Below are 24,116 nucleotides of genomic sequence, written 5' to 3'. Positions count from 1 at the left end.
TATTGAATAGGCCTAGTGTATTCGCAAACTTAATAATGGGAGTTGTGCTGATTATAATCCCCTAGTAACTCAAGTGCACTATTCAGTATTCATCAACACATTGAAAAAATATCATATATTGTGAATGTCTCATATATTATTATATGTTGAGTCTTGACTTCAGGATATTCTAGGACTTAAAATTTAACAGTCCTCAGCTCAAAGATATCCCAGGACTTATTTGATTCAGTTGGTTTTAGTTCAGAAAGTGTCAAGAGTCCTGAGATTTCCTTATGTCAGGACTTGATCTCTTGTAAAAGTCCTGAAAAATCCTGGGAAAATCTTGTTTTGATGAAGAGTTAACATGAAGTCCTGATATTTCCTGAGAAAATCCTGTGCCTGATGTCAGGATATCTCAGGATTTGACAATTGTCAGGAGCAAAAATTTTGGAGAGCAGGACATGTCAGGATATCTCAGGAAAATCTCAGGATATCTTGACTTCTCCTGACCCTCCAGGATTTATTTCTGCAAGGGATACCACTTGTACATTAGAAGAAAATACATATTGCCATTGTGCACCTTTTATGTCCTGATTGGACAGATACATGTATGTGGGGTTTTCCAAAGCAAAAAAAAAAAAAATAGACTTTGCCATTATACTCACTGAGGGGGGGGGGGGGGGGGGATATCTTTTTGTGACCTCAGTGCTCACAGTTTGTCTAGTTCTGAAATATTTATGAAAGGTACAAAATTATTAGAGTTCAGAGTTTATACATTTAGCATAAATAAAATGTTTGAAATGTGTTTCCACATGGTTCTAGGTTTTCTTACATGATCAAAGAATTTAAGGAAATCCAGAGCAGACCATTAAGTAACTTGGCTGGTACCAGTATCTTGACTTCATTCAGGTGTTTAGAATATTGAACAAAAAAGTTGCATTATGACTACCATTAAATCACTTATTTTTGGAGGTCAAATTTTCGTTGATTGAGGAAAAAAATTCCTAGTTCGAAGGGATCAGGAAAAACGTCATACTGTAGCATGAAATTTTAACGTTTCGTGGGGGATATGAATTTGTGGATCACTTCTTTCCACAAAAACAATGAAAATTAAAATCCCACAAAAATTAGTGATTTACAGTATACTCACTGTGTATAATCATTTTTGTTACGATTGAGGGGAAAAACCCTCTTAACTGCTTTAATGTTTACTGCTCGTTAATGCCTATGAACAGCTTCCGAGAGATTCACATGAATCAATGAAGATTAAGGTGCTCCTGTCTGTCCAATTAAATGTGTCTCCAGTCGTTATTTTCCCTTGTTTTTCCTATTGTTTACACTGACATATATGCTGTACAAACATAAGTGATTACAGGTAGTTATTGACAAGGAGGTCTCGTGAACTGAAAAATGTGAAAATGAATTTGTAAATCATTATAATGTTTCAGCTAGAGAGGGTGTCTCTTTGTTTTAATCCTCATTATATGACTGACCTTGAGCTGTGTGGTACTGTAGATATTTATCAAAGCTTGGAAGTTGGTACAGGGTTTTAAATCTTGGTTTAAAAACTAATAATTTTGTATATGAAAGAAATACAAAGCTTTTAATCTCCCTGCAATTTAAAAGATGTTTTGATCTATATCTTTGCTAAGTCTGTACAAACTTTATCAGTTATCAAGATAACGATAAAGTATCAAGAAAGAAATAATATATTGTGCAATACATGTGGGATGCGGGGTGTTACAGGGAATCTTTAATATTGGTGTGGGAGGTGTTTTTATTGATGATCAATAGATAAAGTACACTAGAAAACCTCCCCAAATATTCCTTTGTTGGTTAGCAGGTGCTCTCTCTCACCATTCCAAGACCAGATCTGGTTCTTTGCCAGAACCATTATGTGTATAGTCTATTTTTCTAAATTTCTTCTTTGAAAAGGATTTGTCATAAATTTTATTTCAAGGTTATTATCAAATCAAGAAAATTTACTTAAATTCATTTAATTGCTCTGTGAAATGAAAGAGATTCCATTACAAACAACTATTGAAGTAATATATTTTTTTCTGAACTTATTCCTGTATACTTAGGTTACAAAAAGGAAATCTTGAAGAAAACTATTTTAATGTATTAAAAAATCAAAGATAAATGTATTACACCATCTTAAGAAAAAATATATCAACATGTTACTTAATTGCATTAGATATGATTTATTATTTATTTTTTTTCAAAGTTTTGTTTCTCCCCTTTTTTTAAACAAACTTAAACATACAAAAAGAATAGAAAAAAATGATTTTGTTTTAATTGGATTTTTTTTTTGGGGGGGGGGGGGGATAGAGTGAGTTCAACATCTTACCAAGGAACAAAGGGAATTCTTTGCAAGAGCAGCAGTGCCAAATTAAATCAAATTAATATGAGTAGTGTTTAGTTGAAATTATTTCTTTTTTCCAAATTAAGCACCACAGGGTTAAGCTGGAGCAAAAATCTGCAATCAAGCAATTTCAAGGTGACACAGGTGAGCATTGTGCTCCATGGACCTCTTGTTGTTTGGCCTTCAGATATGGATCAAATTCTCAAATATCTATAATAAAATTGTGGAATCTACAAAAGAAAAGCATAGAACAACTGTTGTGTAAGTTGAAAAGCATTAACTTCCACATATAACCTTGAACTGCTGAAGTACAAAAAGTATTCAAAATACAAATAGGCTTTTGAAAGGAACTTGGTGTTTCAGTTAACATTGGCATGAAAAAATTTACATGGCTATAAAATCATGTAATACATTGGGAAATCACCAAGCTTTTGGTAGTACATTGCTTAAATATTTATTTAACAGTTTGATCCACCATTACCTCTACAGTATTAAGCTTTTGTATGTGTTAATTACTTACATAATAAATCTGTATGTCCATTGCATGTACAGTTGAACTACATATGGTGTATGAAACATTTATATGGTTATCTTGGATATGTCAAAGTGAGTTTTAAGTCCCGACCCTTTTTCTTTATTACCGTATAATCCCTATTAACCGCCCCGGGCGCTTAGAAAAAATTGCGAAAAGGGGGCGGTTATTTTGGTATTCTCTTTTTAATATTTAATGTCATATTTTAAGTTCAAAAAATCTTTTGAACAAAAAATAAATTCAGAGAACCACTACAAGATTGTCTAACTTTCCTTTAAGTTAAGATAATCCATCCAAATTATGCTAAATGATTCATTTTTCCACCAAGAAATTAGAGAATAGACAAGGAGAACAAATTTTGTAGGTAACTTTCACTTTCAGAAATATATAATGATTAGGTCGCTCTAAAAATCTTTCACTTTCAGGAATACTTTACGTACGAGTTGCCCAATAACCAAGTTTCATTTTCACTTTCTTCAAATTATGGCAGACTTTTGATACAATTCTAGATGATTTTAATCACTCTACAGGGGACCCTTATTTCCTGACAATTGAAAAAGACCTAGGGGGTGCTTATAGGGGCAGGGGCGGTTCTTGGGATTATATGGTAATATATACTTTAACCTCTATATCTTGATGGAATCACTGCATATCTCGCAGTATTTTTTTTCCCTCCATCCTGTCAAGTTTGAGAAAATGAGATATGACTGTATAAGTATGAAATGCCAACATCTGACTACCGTTATTGCATGTTTCTCAATTTTGCAATTACACATGCATCAAAATTTAATTCGAATTAGCTTCCCTTAGCATTCACACAAAACTAATTTTGTTTGATTTTAGTTGCTAAGTAAAAAAAAAATTCAGAATAAACTAATTCTTATTAATTCCCTTGTGCAAAAATTCTATCAAAATTTTACATTTTGACTAAAGGTTAGATTGACATTGACATTTATTCTTGAGGGTCAAGGTCATAGTAAACATCTTACCCATATGTCACAGTAAGAATGACATACTTATCTGAGGTCTTACGTAATACTGACATTTTGATTTGAATTCACAGTGAAGATGACGTTATCTTTTAATCTGAGATTTGTTTGTTGTTTAATGTCCCTCGCAGGAATTTTTCACTCATATGGAGACGCCACTATTTGCCGGTGGAGGGCTACAAATTTTGACCTATACTTGGCACTCAGGGTCATGGAATGGTGAGGGATTTTTTCGTGCCAACATCTACTGCAACATGGGACCTCGGTTTATACGTTCTCATTCAAAAGACTGATCTCCATGTCCCACAGTGGGATTCCAACCCATGCCATAAGCTCTAACCACCGCGCCATGGGGGGTGACTTTAATCTGAGGTCACAGTAAAAATGTCACATTAATTTGTCAGGTGATAGTAAAATTCATTTTGACCATAGTCATGTTCATTCTTTTACTGTCATATTGTGTACCAACTATTGCTTAACAGTGACCATAGGTATAGCTTAAACTATGGAGGTATTAGGTAGAAATGTCAATGTCATACTAATTGAGGTTTCAGTCAAAAACTTCAATTTCACGACACCATAAGCACAAAAATGATTATCAAATAGAAAAATTTTATCAGAATCTTTATCAGGTCACTGTCCTAATTAACATGTTTAATCAACAAACAATGTAATTTATTATCAGTTTGTGCAATTTCAATAGGGTGTCATGTGAATGTATCCAATTAATGAAATAACTTAGTCATGCATCTATGAGTAGGTTGTACTAATCACATGTCACTAATTAGCATTGATATGGATGACGTATCAGTTGTCATCACTACCTGTACAGATAGTGGATATTTGGAGTCACCAAGAGTATAATTTATATAAGGGTTTTACATCAGATCAATTTAGAAATGTATTCCAAGAATCATGAACTTTGAAAGCTAAGGATTCAAGGGAGCAACTGTGTATTTATTTGATATTTAATTAATATGCTTGTGATTCACAAGTAGAATCTGATTTCACTGTCAGTTTGAAGTATGATTTTGCCGACTTTCACATTATAATAAAACCATTTCGTAGATATTCCACTGTCTTTTAATAATAGATGAATGTCATTTCTCTAAGATTTTGCTGTTTTTTCAGCAAAAACCATTAGAAACATATTCCTCATAGCAGTAAGGTTAGATTACAGAACAACAAATTTAAAGAGAAGGCAGTGAGAAAATATGTACATATAGCACTGGTGACCCCTGGTTCATGCTGAGGTGATGATATTTTAAACATGCAGTGAATTTGTGAGGCTTTCCTTCTAGTTGTTACAATTATGTTATTCCACAGTGTTTGAGAGAGTTCTCCTTGAAGTGTATACTGGACTGGCAGAGAAGTTAGAACTGCATGGAACCAATTTAATCTTGGAATGTTCTGTGTACAAATGTTATTTCTATTACCAAATCTTAAACAGTAACTGAATATACTGTATTCACCCTAATTAGTGCCCCTGATTGAAATAGAATTTGGTACACAAGTAGACAACATTAAGTCACATAATTCTGTTCATAAGTTTTTAATTTTATTGTTGTCATGGTTATAAAAACAGAGATTTCTGTCGTATTCTTTCAAAACCCTCCTCCTCCTACAGTTTCAGTTCGATTTCAGTATTTTAAAGTTGGTACACAAGTAGACTACATTAAGATTACTAATTCTGTTTATCAGTTTTTGATTTTGTTGAAGTGTTGCCATGAAAATTTCTGTGAAATTCTTTCAAAATGCTACTCCTGACCAATGGTTTCAGTTTGAATATAACGTGGTACATATGTGGACTACATTATATTAAAATACATTTCTGTATATTGTTTTTTTTATTTTGTTGAGTGTTGACGTGGTTGCTAAAAAAAGAAATTTCTGTGAAATTCTTTCAAAATATTACTCCTAGCTACTACAGTTTTTGATCAATTGCAATGAAACTTGACTCAAAAGAAAGAGACTAAATCAAGGATCATTATTTTACATACTGCTGTTGCCATAGGTTCAAGTCCAAGTGCTTAACCTTTCTCTACTTTTATGAAGAAAAAAACCAGTAGAGCTACAGCCTCAGCAGAGACTTCTGGTTAAGTTACACTGTAATTTATAAGTGATGGATCTAAGAAGCACCCCTTATTGCCAATTTTTCAATGCACCCTGTGCAATTATTATGGTGAATACGGTATACTAAGGTTTACAATATTCTACGTCTCCCAGTGCTCTAAAAATGGTATGATTAATTGAATATATATGCATGGAGATTAAATTAGTGATACAGTAAAAAATGCTTAGTAATACGGAGAAAAAAGAAAATTACTTTGCTATATGTTTGTATGAATTCATTATAAGCATGTTCACTGTAGCCTTGTTTCACTAATATAGTGACTTTCATTTTCAGTCTGCTACTGTACAGCTTTTCTTGTAAGGAATCACTAACATTGACTGAAAGATCTACAATTATGAGTTGGTAATTTTTGAAAGATTATAGACAGTTTTAGAAAATTTGTAATTTCTTCATCTCTTCAGAGAGGTGTGTTGTTTCTGGAACTCATTTCTGCATTGTAAGTTCATCTTGCAAAGATTTGGAGATAAAGCATGTATGTAAAATCTCAGTCTTTTAAGTGTTGATCATTATAAACATGAATCTTAATTCCAAGAAAAATTCATCAGAATTAATAAAAGAAATCAGAAAGACATCTCTATCTAAACCATAGTCGATTATTAACTGGGGGGCAATGACAAGCCTAATCAAAATCTGTGGTATCCTATTTTTTGTAAAAAAAAAAAAATCTCCCTAATTATCTCAGCAGTTAGTCATATTCCATACTGACCACAATATTTTTGTACATATTTTTTTTTGACATTAATTAGCACAACGAAAACCTAGCCACTCTTATGATAGGGGCAAAGAACGTTTCCCGTAGGCTAATTAAGTAAGATCGAGATTCATTACATTCCCTTCCTAAAACCCTCGAGCTAATCCATTTGGATACATATAAAGGGATTTTTTTTATGGTCAGTATGGAATAGGAATACTTACTGCTGAGATAATTAGGGAGTTTTTTTTTTTTTTTTTTTTTTTTTTTTTTCAAAATCATCATCACACTTTAGGCCTGATGTTTACAAAATCAAGAAATAAAAGGCATTATATTGTGAAGCCCTGCTGAGAGACTGAAACTGATAGACACTTGATGCATTGCAAATAGATATGATCTAGTCATGCAAATTTGAATTTTGTAAGAAATAATTAAAAGCTAAAATAGTCATTTTCTTAAACCTGTGAAAATGATTGATGATATATATGTCATGAAAAGCTAAGGTTACTTCTGTGATTGTTCTGTGTTTGGAAATCAGTAATCCTAGAAATTTCTTAATTTGTAAAATATATGTTTCATTAAATTCTATATGTGGGAAACATTAAGTTACACAATTTTTTTTTCTTTATTGAACTTGTAAGATATCCAGAAAATAAGATGTTTTAAATTATATATTTGGGAAAATGATTCATATAATGCATTTTCCCCTTTTATATAGTTCAGCTTTCCTGCCAGTCATTTTTACTTCCCATAAAAGCACAAAGAAGCGAGAGAAAAACCTTAGTCGTATCTTTTTAATGTTCTCACGAAAAACATGAACACGAGCTTCAGAAGGAGCTCTTTATGGTGCTAAAAAAGATATTAATGGAGTTTAGAAGACATTTAGACTATCTCGGGGGTTTTATCAACGAAATCTCTCTTCAGCCAAAATGCTATTTGGAGACACTTTTACTGTGAAACATTGTATGATTTAATTAAGCCAATAATCACAGTCATGAAGTACAGCCCCCAGCTTCCAAGAAAGCTTCTCCTTTACTCAGAGGACTTTAAAACGATTTATTTAATAGAAAATGTTAATGAATAAATTTCATGCTGTACAAAATTAATTTTTCCTTAATTCAAGATTTGGCATATGTCATGAGATGGGAGGAAATTTTGCTTTTCAAAATTGGGTGTAGGCTATGAGAGAATTAAATGTAACTCTACCTCAGAGAGCAGGATTTTGAATGTTAATGAAGCTAGCATTCATGATTAGGCTACTTTAGAAATCTGAGATCTTTCTTTCATGACTCCATAAATTTAAGTGGCTAAGAATAGACAATGAAGTGTTTTTTTAGGTGGATCTATCAGGAAATGTTGTGTGGTCTGATAAATTTTGATTTGTTACTGACTGTTAGTAAGATAATACTAGACAAAAAACATAAAAATACATAGTTATTTAAAAAAAATATAGAGGTTTGAAATGGCAACTTTGCATATTCTTATTTTTTAGTGTATCATATCCAAAATTTAACTCAAGAATTGGCTACTGGGAATATTTAACAAAATCTTGAATTGGTGCTAAATGCATTATATTTGTAAAAATAGTCACATTTTGGCTATTTAATTAGTTTTGCCAAAAAACTCCAATTCAAACATTCCAGAAATTTGAAAGAACACACACACAGTTAATTTGTCAAATTATTGCAAGTAATTTTGGTAATTGGGAATATACGCATGTGGCTATTTTAAATTTGTTTCCTTCCCTCCCTCCCCAATCAACAAATCTCAGTAATTAAGCTAAAGAGACAGACAAGTCTTTAGTAGCATGTACTAAGTGTTTACAATCTCCGAGCTGTTCATGAAGAACAACATTTTCATATTGTTGATGTAGTGTCTCCATCAGTTTGAAGCATTTTAAAAGCACCCTGCCTGTTCCAACTTCATAACAAATGGATTGTGTTAAAAAAATAACATTTATTAAAGGACATCTGGTGTTAAAATTTAAAAAGCTAAACACAACAAGAAGATGGGTCAGTGAGGAACAATATTTGATTGCATCAAAATTAGACTTGAATTAGACTTCAGTTTAAGTCTTCAAAGAGAACCTTTACCATTTTTACAATGAATTAAATCACTTTGAATCATCCTGCCATCAGGTATTTTGATTGTCCAGCAAAATGCATGCATGGATGAAATTTTGTTTGATAGAAGGCATTTTGATTGATTTTCTTATTGCCAAATTTTCCTTAAATTTTGACAGTATAGATAAAAAAATTGAGAGGAAATACTGACATTGTACATATTATACAGATGTATAGATAAAACATCCATATTACAGCAATACTTTTGACGATTTTTCACAAAGGGTGGTGATGATGATAATTCACTGAAATCTGTCCACCATGTTTCCTTCTTTCAGTAAAAGACATAGGATAACTCATTGTGCTGCGATCAGCAGCTCGCAGAGAACCGTTTATGCAAATGTGACATTTTAAGATCCGAATAAATGCCCTGCGGAATGAAGTGTTGAACATGGTATAAATAATGGGGTTAGCCAAGGAGGCCATATAACCCATCCACTGGAACAAAGACATTAGTTCTGGAGTTACATTCTGCATGCAGTGCTGACATGTCACAGACAAAATATTCACAATGAAAAATGGAGTCCACAGAATCACAAAAACGGCAAAAATAATTCCTAGCACCTTTGAGGCTTTTCGTTCATTGGTGGTAGCCCGTTTGGACATCACAGGACTAGCACCCTGATTTTTGTTGAATTTGGAGAGGAGTTTGTTTATGGTCAAACTTCTATTGATCATTTTGTGACCAGCTTGGCCATTATGCTTTCCTGTTCCATTACAAAGCTGGTGTCCAGAACCACCATAGATTTTGCTGCCAGATCCTATCAGTGGACTAGAGGGGCTTGGAGATTTTGTTGTGAACTTGTACATTTGAAGGGTTGTTGGACGCAACTTGATTGTCAAACTCTCGGAATTGTCCGAGACATCTGAGGGATCAATAATTGAGTCACCCGAATCAGAGAGAGGCATAGACTGCTGGCTTGATATGCTGATGTTTATACTGGAGTGTGACTGCTGACGACTTGCACAAAGGCATTGTGAGGGATTCTCATTTCCACTAGTGTGTTTTGAGTTCAGTAAACTTGTTTCTGTATCACATTTTGGAAAAAATGTGTTGTTGATTGTTGTGGAAAATTGTTGTGATGCTTCTGTCCTTGGAAGTAATTGGCTTGTGCTCCAGTATAAAGCATCAGAAGTTGAGTCAGTTTCGTCCCAAGCATTTTTGTCCCTGTTGTCAATAATTTGTCGCAAATGCTTTACATCTGTTTCTGTACAATCCTTCTTGTTAGAAGAATTTTCATGTGAGTCATAATATGTTTCATCATCAGAAATTTCTTTATTCCAAATAGAATCATCTGAGCTTGAACTTTTAGCTTGAGCAAGAATTGATTGTCTACTGGATTTAAGGTCTTCTTTGTCAAAATCCCCTTTCAAAATTTGGTCCATTTCTTTTTGTATTTTGGAATAATTTTCCTTCCATTCCACAAGTTTAAGGTCTTTTTTCCCAATGTCACTGCAACTGTGAAAGTGACTGTTTCCTGAACATGGGATCAAGTTTGATAAGATAGAACTAGTGGTGTTCACTGTTGAGCATGACACGGCCTGATGCAAGCAAGATTTTTCTGTCGATCTTTTGACCAAGGAATCATGGGAGCTGAGGCGTAGAAAGTTATCTCCCCTGGATGGCAACAGTAAATGTGACTTGGGAGATTTTGTACACATTGAGCTGTAGGAAGGGTAGTCATAATGGGTTGCTTTTAAGCAGGAAAGGGAGGAAGCTTTTTGCTCCAACTTCATTTCTCCAGCCTTTTGCACATTACCAGATCTAGAAATAGACTTGGATATTTTGATTTGAACCATTTCAGTTTCTTTATCTTGTTTTGGATCATTTGCACACTTGATGCTATATTTAGAATGAAATGTTTGAATGAGAGAGTTTTCTTGATTAGAGCTGACAGCTGGATCTTCATTAAGGAGAGATAATTGATTTTGTGGACTTTTGTCATCATGGCGTGGGGTGTTCAGTTGTGTCCCCAGAACTGTTGCATCAGTATCGTTACTTCTATCTCCGTCTTCCGGCTGTGGATGTAAGAGTGACTTCATCTCACATATTTCTCCATGTTTCAGCCTAGATTTTATAAATGTATCAGACCTGTCAATTTTCATGAGCTTCTGGTTTCTCCAAAGTATCCTTATGGTCAAAATATAGGTAACCAACATGATGGTCAAAGGAATGTAGAAAGCAAAGATTGAACCATAGATGACGAAGTCTTGGATGGCTGGAACACACTGCCCTTCGTTAAACACTGAGTTGGTGTCACTAATTCCATAAAAACAAATAGGACTACTAATTGTTATTGATACCAGCCAGGCAAACAGAATTTTCAGAGCGACAGTCATTTTGGTTTTGTTTCTTCCATATTTCATTGGGTACTTGAGGGTGAAGTAGCGATCCATGGACATTGTACACATGTGCCAAATAGAGGCTGTACACATCAGAACGTCAGTAGTGACCCAGAAAATGCAGAATTCTGGTCGCAGAGGAAAGTTTCCTGAAACAAAGAGAAATTTGTTATTTTTGGGATTGATCTCGCATAATGTATTTGTGAGAATTTAATCAAAATCCCTTTTTTCATGAGAATAGAACTTACATGTACCAATTGATATTCATTTATTCATTTTTTTTAAATACATTCATTTGAAAAAAAATAATTATGAATCTGTGCAACAAGAAAATAGATTGGTTATTAAAACATTACAAAATTCATACTTTCACCCATCCTGTGTTTACTTGTAAAATTTCAGTGTTTATGTATTATGTGATATATGGTACGTAAATGAATGTGATAAACATCCAAGTTAATCCGATATATTGGAGGACTTAATTGAAGGTACTACCACACCTAAAGTTGTTTACAAATCAGATACATCATCAACGTAGCCAGAAGAGCATGTAACTACTCCAAAGAATTAAATAAAGATTGATCACGCCTTAGCCTTTCTGTTGTCTAACAGAGAACTGCAAGCTACCATACTTAATGTTTCTTGGAATCATGGGTTTTTGAAAGGAAATCGTACGGTTTATTGATACTGTATGGAAATTATTGTCTTATTGATTCTCTTTGGAAATTTTATTGCCATAAGATATGTTTCAGAACATTCAGAATAGGAAATGTGGCAAATTTGAAACATTGATAGAAATTCATGTGTATAATATCTCTATAGTGTTTGTAATATTAATGAACCTATATGAGTGAAATTTATTGGTTTATCCTAAAGGCACCTGTCTTTCATTAGCTACCAATATAAAATTTCAGTTCACTCAAATGTCAATCAAATTTTTATTTTTGCATATTAAGTAGTTAAGAATGTTTTATACTAGAGATTTGGGAAGTGTTTAATAGGGAAATAAAATTAGAATTCACAGATATATATATACCAAAACCTAAATATTCAGAGTTTTATTTATTTATTTTAAATTTTTTTCTTTAGAGGGAAAATAAATTTTGCTGAAATATCACAAATCCCAATATTGATAGAAACACATGTGTTTGAATCTTGCATTCATCAATTATTTTTAAAAATATCAAATTTTTAAATAGAACGTGTTGTTAATCACATTTCAAATCACATCTGAGATTGCTGCTGCAGGAACATTCTAATATTGCGTTTGTGATAATCTGAATGCAGAACTTAAATAATTCATAAGAATTTTATCTTCAAGATGGAAGCAAACAGCAGGAGGCATTCTGGAGTATTTCATAGCAAAAAAGACATGCTAGAACTGCAATGTATTTCCGTATTAAAGTTGTGATATTAATCAGCAAGGCACGCCAAACATTCAATTTTTTACTGATAAAAACAAAAAGGTACTTGATACCAATGAATATTTTATTACTATGTCACACTTTATTAATCTATCATAAGTAACAATCAGCCATTAGCATTCTGATTTGTTGCTGCTGTATTTTGAAGCAGTGGTTTTAAGGAGTATGGAAAAAAAAAGGATTCTATAAGCAAAATGAATTCTCATTATCAGATTTTAGAGTTTCTTGTTCTATATTACAAAGATTTTTTGTCAAAAACCAGCAATTTTACAGTTCATCGTCAATATGAGCATTTATTTATCTAGTGGGATGGGGGTGGGGTGGATGGGGGTGGGGTTAAGATTTAAAAAAAAAAACAACTTATGGTTGAATAACTATAGTAATAATATTGGCAATTATAATTCTGGAAAAGTTTACTGAAACCATTTCATATATGCTGAAACAATTTCATTATATAGGGCTGAATTCATATTAACATTGTATTTTGTTTAGGAAACTCTAAATACTGATGAAAACATAATTTCAGGGCATTTAAGAAAATTATATATTATATAAAGAGGTACACTAGTGAATTAAATTTCAAAACAGATTACCAGCTGCAGCCTATTTTCCCCAAGGAAAATGGTCTTAGAACAGAATATATTGTAAAAGAATTCTAGATTCAGTCTGTTGCTTGCTAAGTCAGGGAAAAAACATACAAATAGACAAAAAAAAATACTTTATTTTGGTTTAATACTTAGATAGATTAAAAATTATATCTTTTTTAGTTAAATTTAGTTTATTCTATTTGACATCTAAGCTTACAATAATTGGGTAGTTCATTCTAACTGCAAAAAAGTTTCATGGAATCGATGAAAACTTTAAGTGCATGTGCAGTGTTTAGAGCCTGGGTTTTATGGTAGAATTTGATCTGCTTATTCAGATATTTTCTGTTCATTTTTTTATTATGAAAAAAAATCGAAGATGTAAAAAAAAAAAGGAATACCTTCATAAACTAATGCAATTAATATTGGCCTTTAAAGGTTAATTAATAGTGATTGGGAGTCTTCCGATTTCCAGGAAATTACAGATTAATTAATCTTCCTAATTTACAGGTAATTGTGATATACATCAGATATAATAAAGAGTAAATGCTAGTTCTACAACTTATTGTAATGGTGCTATAAATCTAATAGGAATATAATCTAAAGAACAGCATGGCTGCCGATAATATAAGGTAGAGGTCAGAAATGTCAATTCCTTTAGTGTAGGAGTTGATAATTGTGAAAGTAATCAAAGATAATGGACTTCAATTATTTATGAGTTACAATTTGTGCTTTTGACAGATATACAATGTCTTTTATATTGATATTGTTGACTGTAAGTCACTAATAGTACGCCCAATTTATAATATATCAGCTCTGTATCATAATAGATTATATGTGGACATGCCAGAAAAAAAATATGTTTCCCGATCCTCATATTTGTTAAATAGTGATCTTTTTTCAGTGCTCTTTTTTTCCAAACAAATTCAAGAAAAGGTGAATTTTTTGAAATCTTTTTTCTCTCTGTTATTTCAGATTTTCCTCTTTCTTTGGGTGCATTAATTAACAAATAAGTCAGTTTTTTTTTTATGCGCCCGGATCGATAGATCGGGGGCGCATATTGTTTTTGTCCTGTCTGTCTGTTTGTCTGTCTGTTGTCAACTTTAACCTTCACCATAACTTTTGAACTATAGGAGATAGAGACTTCATATTTGGTATGCATACTCCACTAATTAAGTTCTTTCAAATGACACCAAGGTCAATGACCTTGTGACTTTGACTGTGACCTATATGCTAAAAATAGCTTTTTCGAACTTTGTTGCCGCCGGGTGCATAGTGTTTCACAAACACATCTTGTTTAATTTAGTAAATAAGTTGGAATTAAGTTTTAATATTGGTTGAAAATCCATCTTTATAGAAAGGAGCCAATTTCCTATATGCAACTTACAGTATCCATCATGAATCTAATTTTTTTCAATGTTATCTGTAAAAAATCACATCATTAAAAGATTTTGTCTAGACACCCAAAAAAGAACTGTCTGTCTTTATCATCAGATATTGTTAACTTTGACAGATGAAGATGGCTCAAGATCACTGTTGTTGAAAAAAAAAAGAAAGATATAATTTATCACACAAGCTTAACATGCTTAAGGGAAGTTATATTATCATGCTTTAACTTCATTATGTGGTTTTTTTCCCCCTCAATGAAGACCAGATTTGAATATTTCTATTTTTGTTAGTCTTACAGGGACATTAACTGGTCTGGTTTGGTTTTTGCATGCCCTTCTTAAATGCTATGTAACATGACATTTGGCTATTCTTGTGAGTCCCAAGAGTTAAAAAACATTTTATTTATTGAATTAAGGTGGGCTATTTTGACAATTCCACATCAGAAGCATTATATTTATGGGAGGAAAAAATCCTAATGAATTGTTTCCTTGTGTTGCATTTTATAGAGTATGGAAATCACATACCCCCTCCTTAAAAAAATATTGGGCCCAAAAAAAGAAGATAAGTTTTCAATACCTCTTATATATAAATCAATGCAGTTTTACCAATGTTGCATTAAAATGTCAGATTGACTTTAAGAGGGCACTGAATTTTTTTTTATTACATGTCACACAAAGACACCACTTATTATTATGGATATATACTTCCATCGATGCTGACCATTTCATAAGCACAAACAGAGTTCCAATAGGAATTCACTTATCTTCCATAGCAAAAGCCTATACAGACTGATTATCTCTACAAATGTAGCATGATGTAATTAGTGGGCATTGAGCTAGACTAGTGCACAGAATCTTCCTGGTGGGTTTTTACTTTTTGTGTAAGAAGGGATGGTAATAATCATCTAAAGAGACTTATATATCTGACATTTTGATCAATTCATCAGACATAATCAGCTGTAATAGATGAGTTTTGTACATTTTTGTAAAGGACTTGGTAATTTTGCTTCAGTTTTCATACCACTATTTTTTTAGCTTTTAATTGAAATAAATTTGGATGGAAAGAAAGGAGAGACCTCTAGAGATGGTAACAGAGTTTTGAATGACACATCAAGCAGATTTTCAGTATGTACTGGAATAAGAATCTTAAAAAATAATGTAATTTTTGTTAAAGTGACTCAATCAAGTCAACTGAATCATTTGGTTAATGGTTTCCCTTTCACATGATGATTGTAAATATTTATAGACTTAACATATTGATAAGGTGCCATTTTGTAAAAAACAAGAATATGAGAACTTATAATTTTAATGTCATCCAAAATTTAGGATAGTGCTTTAAGAGTTCCCATGAGGTTTAATGCATGTTACTGGATTTTAAAATCATTGGCACAGAAAAAGGATACCAATATCTGAGGGGAAAATGGCGTAAATATTGATATTTCGAACCCTCTAATGTTAATTTTTGTAAAGTGAACAAATATATTGTTATAAGAAGTTATTTCCAGCTCGAAATTGACTAAGATTTTAAAGTTAAACTTATACATGTAATGAAAAATTAATCACACTCAGAATTAACAAGGATGAATTCCTCCCTCCCCCCCCTTCCCTATAACACGGGATATGACATGATATTTGCTTTGAATAAGTAGAAGAAATCTTATATTGACTTATGATTAAAAAAAAAAAAGAAAAAGATTATGAAATTGATTTTTAACAAATTTGTTTTGGAAAAGATTTTGCATAGCTGTAAGATTGATTTCAAATTTTTTGGGCTCTGTTTTGATTTTTCTTCAATTTATTTATTTGCAATGATGTTTGATATGTATTTGAAATCTTTTGATAACCAACATTGATCTTTAAAAAAATTCCTAATTCTTTAAAGTACAGCTTACTTTATTTTTATTTCATTGTCACTGAAATGTATGTATCAAAAAGATTCTATACACAGTTATTATTTCTAACTAATATTATGCACAATAAAGTTAAGAATTTTCATGACCAACATGATGAAGCTTTATAATTATTATAAATAAAAAAATTTAAAAACTAGAAAAACTCAACGGATAAAATTTTTCAGACATGAATCAGAAATTAATATTTAAAAAAAAAAAGCATACCAAAGAGTTCCACTAACATTCCAAATGGCATCACTAAAATAGAGACCAAGAAATCTGCAATGGCGAGTGACATCAAAAAGTAATTGGTCATGTTCTGTAGACGCCTGTCCCATATTACAGCAATGCAGACGAGGAGGTTTCCAATGGCAGTACAGAACACTATCAGCACTATGGCCAAAACCCCCCACTTTGGAGGTAACGGTTCTGGTCCGCTGGAGGGGGTGATATTTACCGAAGAAAAATTGGTCAGATTGCCTATAGTGTACCCAACAACATGGTTGGAATCATTCATTCTGATGTAAGGCCTTGCATCAACATGGACTGTTTGATCAACATGGATTATGTTTGGAAACTGTAACATGGATAACTCTTCCTTCCCTTACATGATAAGAACATCAAATCCAACTCTTCTCAGTGCAGCTCACATATAGATTCACTTGACTAGCTCCTTGGAGTAAACTTTATTGATAATGCCAGGCTCAAAGAAAGCTTAACTGCGGAAGCGGAGTGGGATGCTAACTTTGTGACTGAATCGAGTCATCTGAGTTCAATACTACGCTGCAGATATTCTCTGAGTCCATTGATTAAATGTTTTTCAGGTACTCCTCGGCTATTCATGCTATATTAGATCATTACTGGATATACATGTGAATGACATCTATATACTCATTGCAAAACAGATCTGAACGGTTTTGTCTGAATTTCTCACTTGATCAAACATTCAATACTCTGTTCCTCCTTCCTTTGCTGGTGATAACAATCCTCTTATCTTTTGCTTCCTTTCATCCCACAAGGCTTAGGGTTCTGCTTCAGTCAATTGCCGGAATTTATTTTTAAATTTACCAAAGTTGAGCATTTGTGGGTTTTAGATCACAGACAAGATGTTCTCAGTCCTTGCTTCATCCATGTGGTTTGATAATTTGCAGTGGGGGTATTAAGTATTTTTTTTCAAAGTTTGATTTGATTATCCAGATATTTACTTAATTTTTTCCTTCAGATTTTAGTTTACACATAAGCATCACTCCTGGGACCCCTTGGATGAAATTATTAAATATCAAAAATCCAGAGGTAATTTATTGTATCAATATTGAAATCAATGTGCAACCACCAGACCAGTACATGTCGGTCAAAATTCCATTCTCTGCATTTGGGTCATACATGTTCATCAATTTTATGAAGAGAATCAAAAAACCATATTAGAAATTTTTGTTAATTGTTGATCCTTTGAAAAATAAAAGGTTTTGCTCAAATCAATTCCATTAGGTCACTGAGGCTGAATTGGAAGAAAGAAGCAGTGTAATGGGCTTTATGCGTGCATGCACAAAAGTGTTGCAGGTTAATTAAGCTGTATCAGCTACAAACTTGCCAGAAGTTCATATCTGCAGACAGAAATTCAACAGTAACTTGGTAGAACACAGACTTAATTCACACCTGGGGTTAAGGGCTGATGAAAATGTGCCAGGTATATAACTACCAACATGATATCTTCTGGATTTATAGTGAATAACCCGTGGCAAAATATTGAATACCATTATGTCACTATACAATATTAACAGAGCCTTTTGCTGGGCACTCATTATTGATTGACATAATACCCAATTGCTGTAAAAGTTATGGATTATACCTTTTAGTATTAATGTCATAAAACTCATGAATTAAGGGATTTAGGTTTTTTTCTTGAGTATGAAAATTAATTATTGAAGAAATATTGGTTAGTAATTAAAAAAACAGGGTGAAGGGAAGAATTAATTGATTAATAGCTTTGCACATTAACCCATTTTCCAGGCACATATGTTTGAGAGACCAGATAAGCTTGGCATTTCATTTTCAGTTTTTTTTTTATTGATCATGTGAAATTTTAACAGAAAATGTTTAAACAATGATGGTAAATGATTTACCTCAAAATTCATGACATATTAGCTTTACAAGAACAGAATGTCTGTATACTTAACTAAGGTTTGAAGGGGAGCATGAGAAAGAGATATAAGTTCGTGCAAAATTAATATTTCTCATCAGCTTTATGTTGGAGTGCCTCGATCCATATTGGCTTGCTTTTATTGGTAGTCTGTATTAAGGTTGCAGGTTTAAACTCGGCTACAGTTTGCTCAGGTCTCTCAGTTTATACCATTAAGAGACCCTCCCTTTTACACAGTCTTATCCTGGCCTTCTTGTCTACTGATCGAGATATACTTTTTAGGTCAGGTACAGTAGTTTATATAGTGCATAATTGATGAACTCCCCTAACAGATCTTTATCTGTGTTAATGATAGCCCTGTAGTGGGAGAATTTGTACCAAATATAGTGAGAATGTGTAATTTAGTAAGACATTTTATGGATAGTGCACTGGTTGATGGCACAGAACTTTTGAAATAGAGTATGGGTTTAAGTAACAAAGTCAATATGTAAAGCAGATTTTACTATTATGATTTTATCTTAGAAGGGAGATCATTTGAAAGTGCTTTTTTGTATGCTAATATTCATGAGGTAAATAATTGAAACCCAGTATAACCTATAATCAAATAAAATTTCCTGAAAATTCTTTTTCATCAATTTTAGTGATGACTCTCTCATTATGTATCAAATGTATTTTATAAAAAAAAAAGTATATATTTACCACAATGAAAATATTAAATGTATATTGAAATGTATTTAGTACCAAGCTAAGATTCCTGAAAATTTAAGTTATACTGATGTAAGTTTTTTAGTCCTATCAGCATGGTCTGTGTGTAGAACTGGTGAGATCAAGTGAAATTGCTTCCTCCCATTCTCACTGTGTTATCACTCTAAGCAACAGGGATTTTTTTTTTTTGGTATAATTCTTCAGCATTTTAGAGAAACTTAGAAGCATTTGATTGGTTGCCATGATGATGTGCAAAGATTTGATTTGATGCAGTGATCTACAAAGAAGTAATGTACACATACTTTGAAGACATTTTTGCAAAGGGAGAAAAAAAGTTTTATGATATTTGCAGGTTAAAAGTTAACCATTTTTTCCAATTTGTCATTGTTAGTTTTTTTTTTTTTTAAATTGTCACTTATTATTTACACTTAAGACCCTGTGTCGCAGTAGATGCTGGTACAAAAAAGATCCCTCACTGCTCAATTAAAGGCTGTAAGTGCCTAGTACAGGTCTAAATTTGCAGCCCTCCACCTGCAAGTGGCGGCTCCTCAATATGAGTAAAAAATTCTTGAATGGATGATAAACAAAAAAAAAAGAACAAACAAACAAACAAACAAAAAAAAACACTTGAAAGGCCTCTTTTTTTTTTTTTTTACAAGTGGTAAAAAAAAGATTATATTGCTCAAGTTGGAGAAGAAAAAAAAAAGCTCACTAACTTGCGCATGCATGGTTTATAAAGGAGATTTCTCCCCTTCTTCCCTTTCTTCATCTTGCACCCCCTTTTTGATCACAGCACCCTCCCTCATTTCCTACCTCTTTTATCAGCATAATCCCCTTCCCCCATTATACCCATCTTCCCCCCTCCTCCCCCCCCCCCCAAAAAAAAAAAAGAGAGAAAAATAAGAACATGTGATTAAAAAATGATAATAAAAAAAAAAAATTACTGAACAAAAAAACCCTCTGCTGATGTTTGCTGTTATTGACACAAATATCTAATTATCTATTGATAAATATTTAGAAGTAATGAAGTCACACAGAGCACAAAATTTTCAGACAACCCATATGCATTGTAGCTTAAGAAAACAAGATAATGTCTGCAATATTTGTTGCAGTGGTCTGCAACAGACATTTAAAAATTGTAATACTTGTAGCAGAAAAGTGTAGTCTGTAAAGCGTAAATTTATCCCTGCTTTTAAGTATGCCATATTAGAGTCTGAATCTGAAGTGAACAGCAATAAAAGAAGATGGAAGATGTAACATTTATTGGCTTAGTGTGGTAAGCAACCTTGTAAACCATCCTAGTACTTTATCAAGATTAACCTTAGCATAACGTGTATAATAATTCCATCAGCGATCAGAATAAAAGGGAAAACCCAATTTTACTAGGTCTGGTTGTATGTGATAATACATTTTACTAGTATTGGATAATTACATTGACCAGAGGTTATGGGTAATGGCAAGTTGACTGATATCGAGACACGCAGTTCGCCGTCACATGGCAGCCTGATATAGTTCTACAGAGTTAAATATCCGCAAATTGTATCCTGACCAATTGGCACCAGATAATTGTCACAATTTTCAGGCTATCTGTATTCCATGGGTCATTTAGTAACAGTCAAAGTTAGAGCGATCCTGCAGATATATATATAAACAATATTTTCAAAATAACACATTAATTTTATATATTTAACAATTTAAGCTGTTTCTTTAAATGTCTGTCAGCAAAATTTAAATCTGGAGGTATATCATGCTTATGTATATGTTTAAAACAATGAAAAAATGATTAAAATTAATAAAATTGTCACTCGGAAATAAATTTTTATCACCAGATTATTAATAGTTTATACTGACAAGAAACAGAAATGTGAAATTCAAGTCTGATGCCAGGCATATACATGTAACTCATACTGCACTGTACAGCAGACATCGAGCAAACATGAAGTTAAAACAGTTGATAAAGAACTATATATGGTAAAGGCTTTTTTACACTGAAGATGTGCACCAAACAGAATCAGACAGAATACAGTAAAAAAAAATATCAATAAGGAAATTTAGCAAGATCGCAAGTTCCCTGCAGCAAGGACTATTTCCCAAAGTGGAGATTCTGAATGAGAAAAAAAATTGTAAAGGAATATTAATAAAATGCAAATCTAGGTTAATTAAAACTATTGTATAGTAAGACATTAGAAACAAGTTTAAATTTTGCTCATTTTGATATTCCTTAACTTTATAAATATGTAGTCATAAAACACAGATCTCAGAGAGAAATTTCTATATTTACATTATCTAGTACAATATACAATGAACATGTGTATAAAAAAAAAAAAAAAAAAAAAGGTGCTTTAGAATCTTCTAGACTAAAATTTGCAATAGGAATGCCCTCTTCTTAAATAACTTCATTTTTTTTTATGATCAATACTTGAATTTTGGTCATATTGGCAATGCATGAAATACTAAAAAAGCTCCCATTTAATTAGTTTGCCCCCAGAGAACTGAAAAACAATATTGTAGTGAAGAATTGTCAGTCAGGGGTTTTCATTTAATTTGATTTAAGATCATTATTTCCAATAAGAACCTTTAATTTCCTACTCTTACCATTAAAATTAATTTTAAAATTCAATTTGCAAGACTAAGGCAATACATTTTGAGAGTCTTGATATCTTTTAAAGTTCAATAGTTAGACTAAATAAAGAATTTTTCATTTATTTTGCTAATTTAATTTTAAAGTTCTAAAAGCAAAATTTGGTTTCTGGCAATTTAGAGAAACTCCAAGAACAGAGAGAGATTATGTACATATTACCCCCCCCCCCCCTCCCCAGGGCTGCAGTCTTCAGGTGTCAGGTAGTTTCTTAATTATGTTCCCCAAACGAAGTTTGGGAACATATTGTTTTTACTCTGTTTCTTATTATTATTAAGGTCTTCCGTTTCAGACGGAAGACCTTATAGTGATTCTACTGTTTCTTTTTATTATTTTTTTTTTTTTCCCCTTTTCTTGTCGGAGCGATTTCTCAGAGATGGCTGGACGGATTTTCTTGAAATTTTCAGGAATGATAGAGAATGAAAATACCCCCAGGCGTTTTTTTCATTTTTTCAAAATTCACTTCCGGTCGTCAGATATCTCCGATTTCCGTCTTTTTAAAAAATATTTTGTCCCAGTCATATCTCAAAAACGGTAAGAGATTAAGACACCAAACTCTAATGGTTAATAGATCTTGAGGAGTAGGCAAAACCATTTGGGATAAGAGCGTCAGCCGTCACTTCCGGTTGTCACAGGAAGTGATAATAGAAATCGAAAATTTCAACTTTTCTTTTTTGAATCTTTTTTTGCATCACGTTATTGCATTTCATTTGTAGTTTTGAAATATGTCAGTCCCACCGGAAACAAAAACGACAACTTCCGGTTATAAGAGAAAAACTACATAATTTGGGTATTTTTCTTTCCCATAAATATTTTTTATAGATGACGTATTTGAACTGATTTTTACTTATGTTATTAGGACTGCAAATGTCTAGAGTAACGTCAAAAATCTTTGTAAAATTCACTTCCGGTCGCGCGTTTAGGTGTCCGTAAAATGAGAAATTTTCGGAGTGAGACCTCAGAAACGGTAAGAGATTTTGACACCAAACTTTTATGAGTAATAGACCTTGAGGAGTAGACAAAATCATTTGGGTTAAGAGCGTCAATCGTCACTTCCGGTCGTCACAGGAAGTGATCAAAGAAATCGAAAATTTCAACTATTCTCTTTTGGAATAAGACTTGCATCATATAATTGTATCTTTTTCACAGTTTTGATATGTGTTGGTTCCACCCGAAACAAAAAAACAACAACTTCCGGTTATAAGAGAAAAACTACATTATAGGGTTTTTGGATTTTCCCATACATATCGCTTATATATAGAGTTCTTTAAATGATTTTTATATATGTTATTGAGACTGCAGATGTCTAAATTGACGTCAAACATCTTAGTATAATTCACTTCCGGTTGCGTATTTTCCTGCCCTCAAATTGAGATTTTATTCACCTAATTGCTCAGCACCAGTAAACGACTGAAGTCTAAAACTTTCAGGACTGATAGTCAGTCACCAGTTTTTCTACATCATGTGAAAATCGTACGTTGCCGTCAGTTTCCGTCGTGACCGGAAGCGATGCAAAAAAAGTGAATTTTCCAAGTTTTGTTTTCTTTTTACAGAAATGTTTGGCTAATGCAGATGTTAGATAGACTAAAACCATGCAAATCATTTTCACTGGGAGTGCCGGCCTAAAAACCGGACGTTGTTTCAAACATGAGTAGTTTTTCATGGAAACTTTTAGGGATGATCAGTTGTGAATAATTTAGGTGTAGAATGAACATTTTATTTGTTTGGAGTAATTTCAGTCTTGATGAAGTAAAAAAAAAAACATAGAAAGTAAATTTATTTCCGGGATTTTCTCATGACCTTGACCTTTGATCTTAACCTTTGATCTTGACCTTGAACTTCGATGACCTTGACTTTTGACCAAAAGGTCAGAATCAATAATAAATTTACTCCCCTTTCTCCCCTCCCCTTCCCCAAAAAAATCAAAAAAAAAAAAATCAGATTAATATCAGCCTAGAATATTTCTCTAGAACTCATACAACACCTCGAATCGACATAAAATTTCGGGGTTTTGCAGAAGATACCTGAAAGAAAGTTTCCTGAAAATTTGACAGTGAATCTCTGAAGTATATAGAAATTATGAATGTTAACGGCAAACACTACATCTTTTTTTCGTATCTGAAATTTAGGTGCTGATGAACATAAAAATTAATTAAAGCTTTTCTCGCTTATTTCTTCAGTTGTTATGA

The 24,116-nt window shown here is 32.6% G+C and overlaps 2 protein-coding genes across 2 annotated transcripts in view; one reads left to right on the top strand and one right to left on the bottom strand.

Annotated features, from left to right (window-relative positions):
- LOC133186628 (26S proteasome non-ATPase regulatory subunit 1-like) overlaps nucleotides 1–24,116 on the top strand; it is a 110,776-nt gene that overhangs the window by 33,639 nt on the left and 53,021 nt on the right. The gene's annotated exons all lie outside the window — the stretch shown is intronic.
- LOC133186626 (uncharacterized) lies at nucleotides 8,662–17,181 on the bottom strand. The gene is made up of 2 exons (XM_061321862.1): nucleotides 16,670–17,181; nucleotides 8,662–11,305 (listed from the first exon to the last, which is right to left on the bottom strand). The coding sequence occupies exons 1-2, from the start codon at nucleotides 17,028–17,030 to the stop codon at nucleotides 9,030–9,032; spliced, it is 2,637 nt and encodes an 878-aa protein (XP_061177846.1). The 5' UTR covers nucleotides 17,031–17,181; the 3' UTR covers nucleotides 8,662–9,029.

The sequence above is a fragment of the Saccostrea echinata genome, unplaced genomic scaffold, assembly GCF_033153115.1.
Source record: "Saccostrea echinata isolate AGI-Se365-2 ecotype Australia unplaced genomic scaffold, CSIRO_AGI_Sech_v1 ptg000014l, whole genome shotgun sequence".
Classification (NCBI taxonomy): Eukaryota; Metazoa; Mollusca; class Bivalvia; order Ostreida; family Ostreidae; genus Saccostrea; species Saccostrea echinata.
Note: the sequence above shows the minus strand (reverse complement) of the source record. Positions and strands in the feature narration are given on the sequence as shown.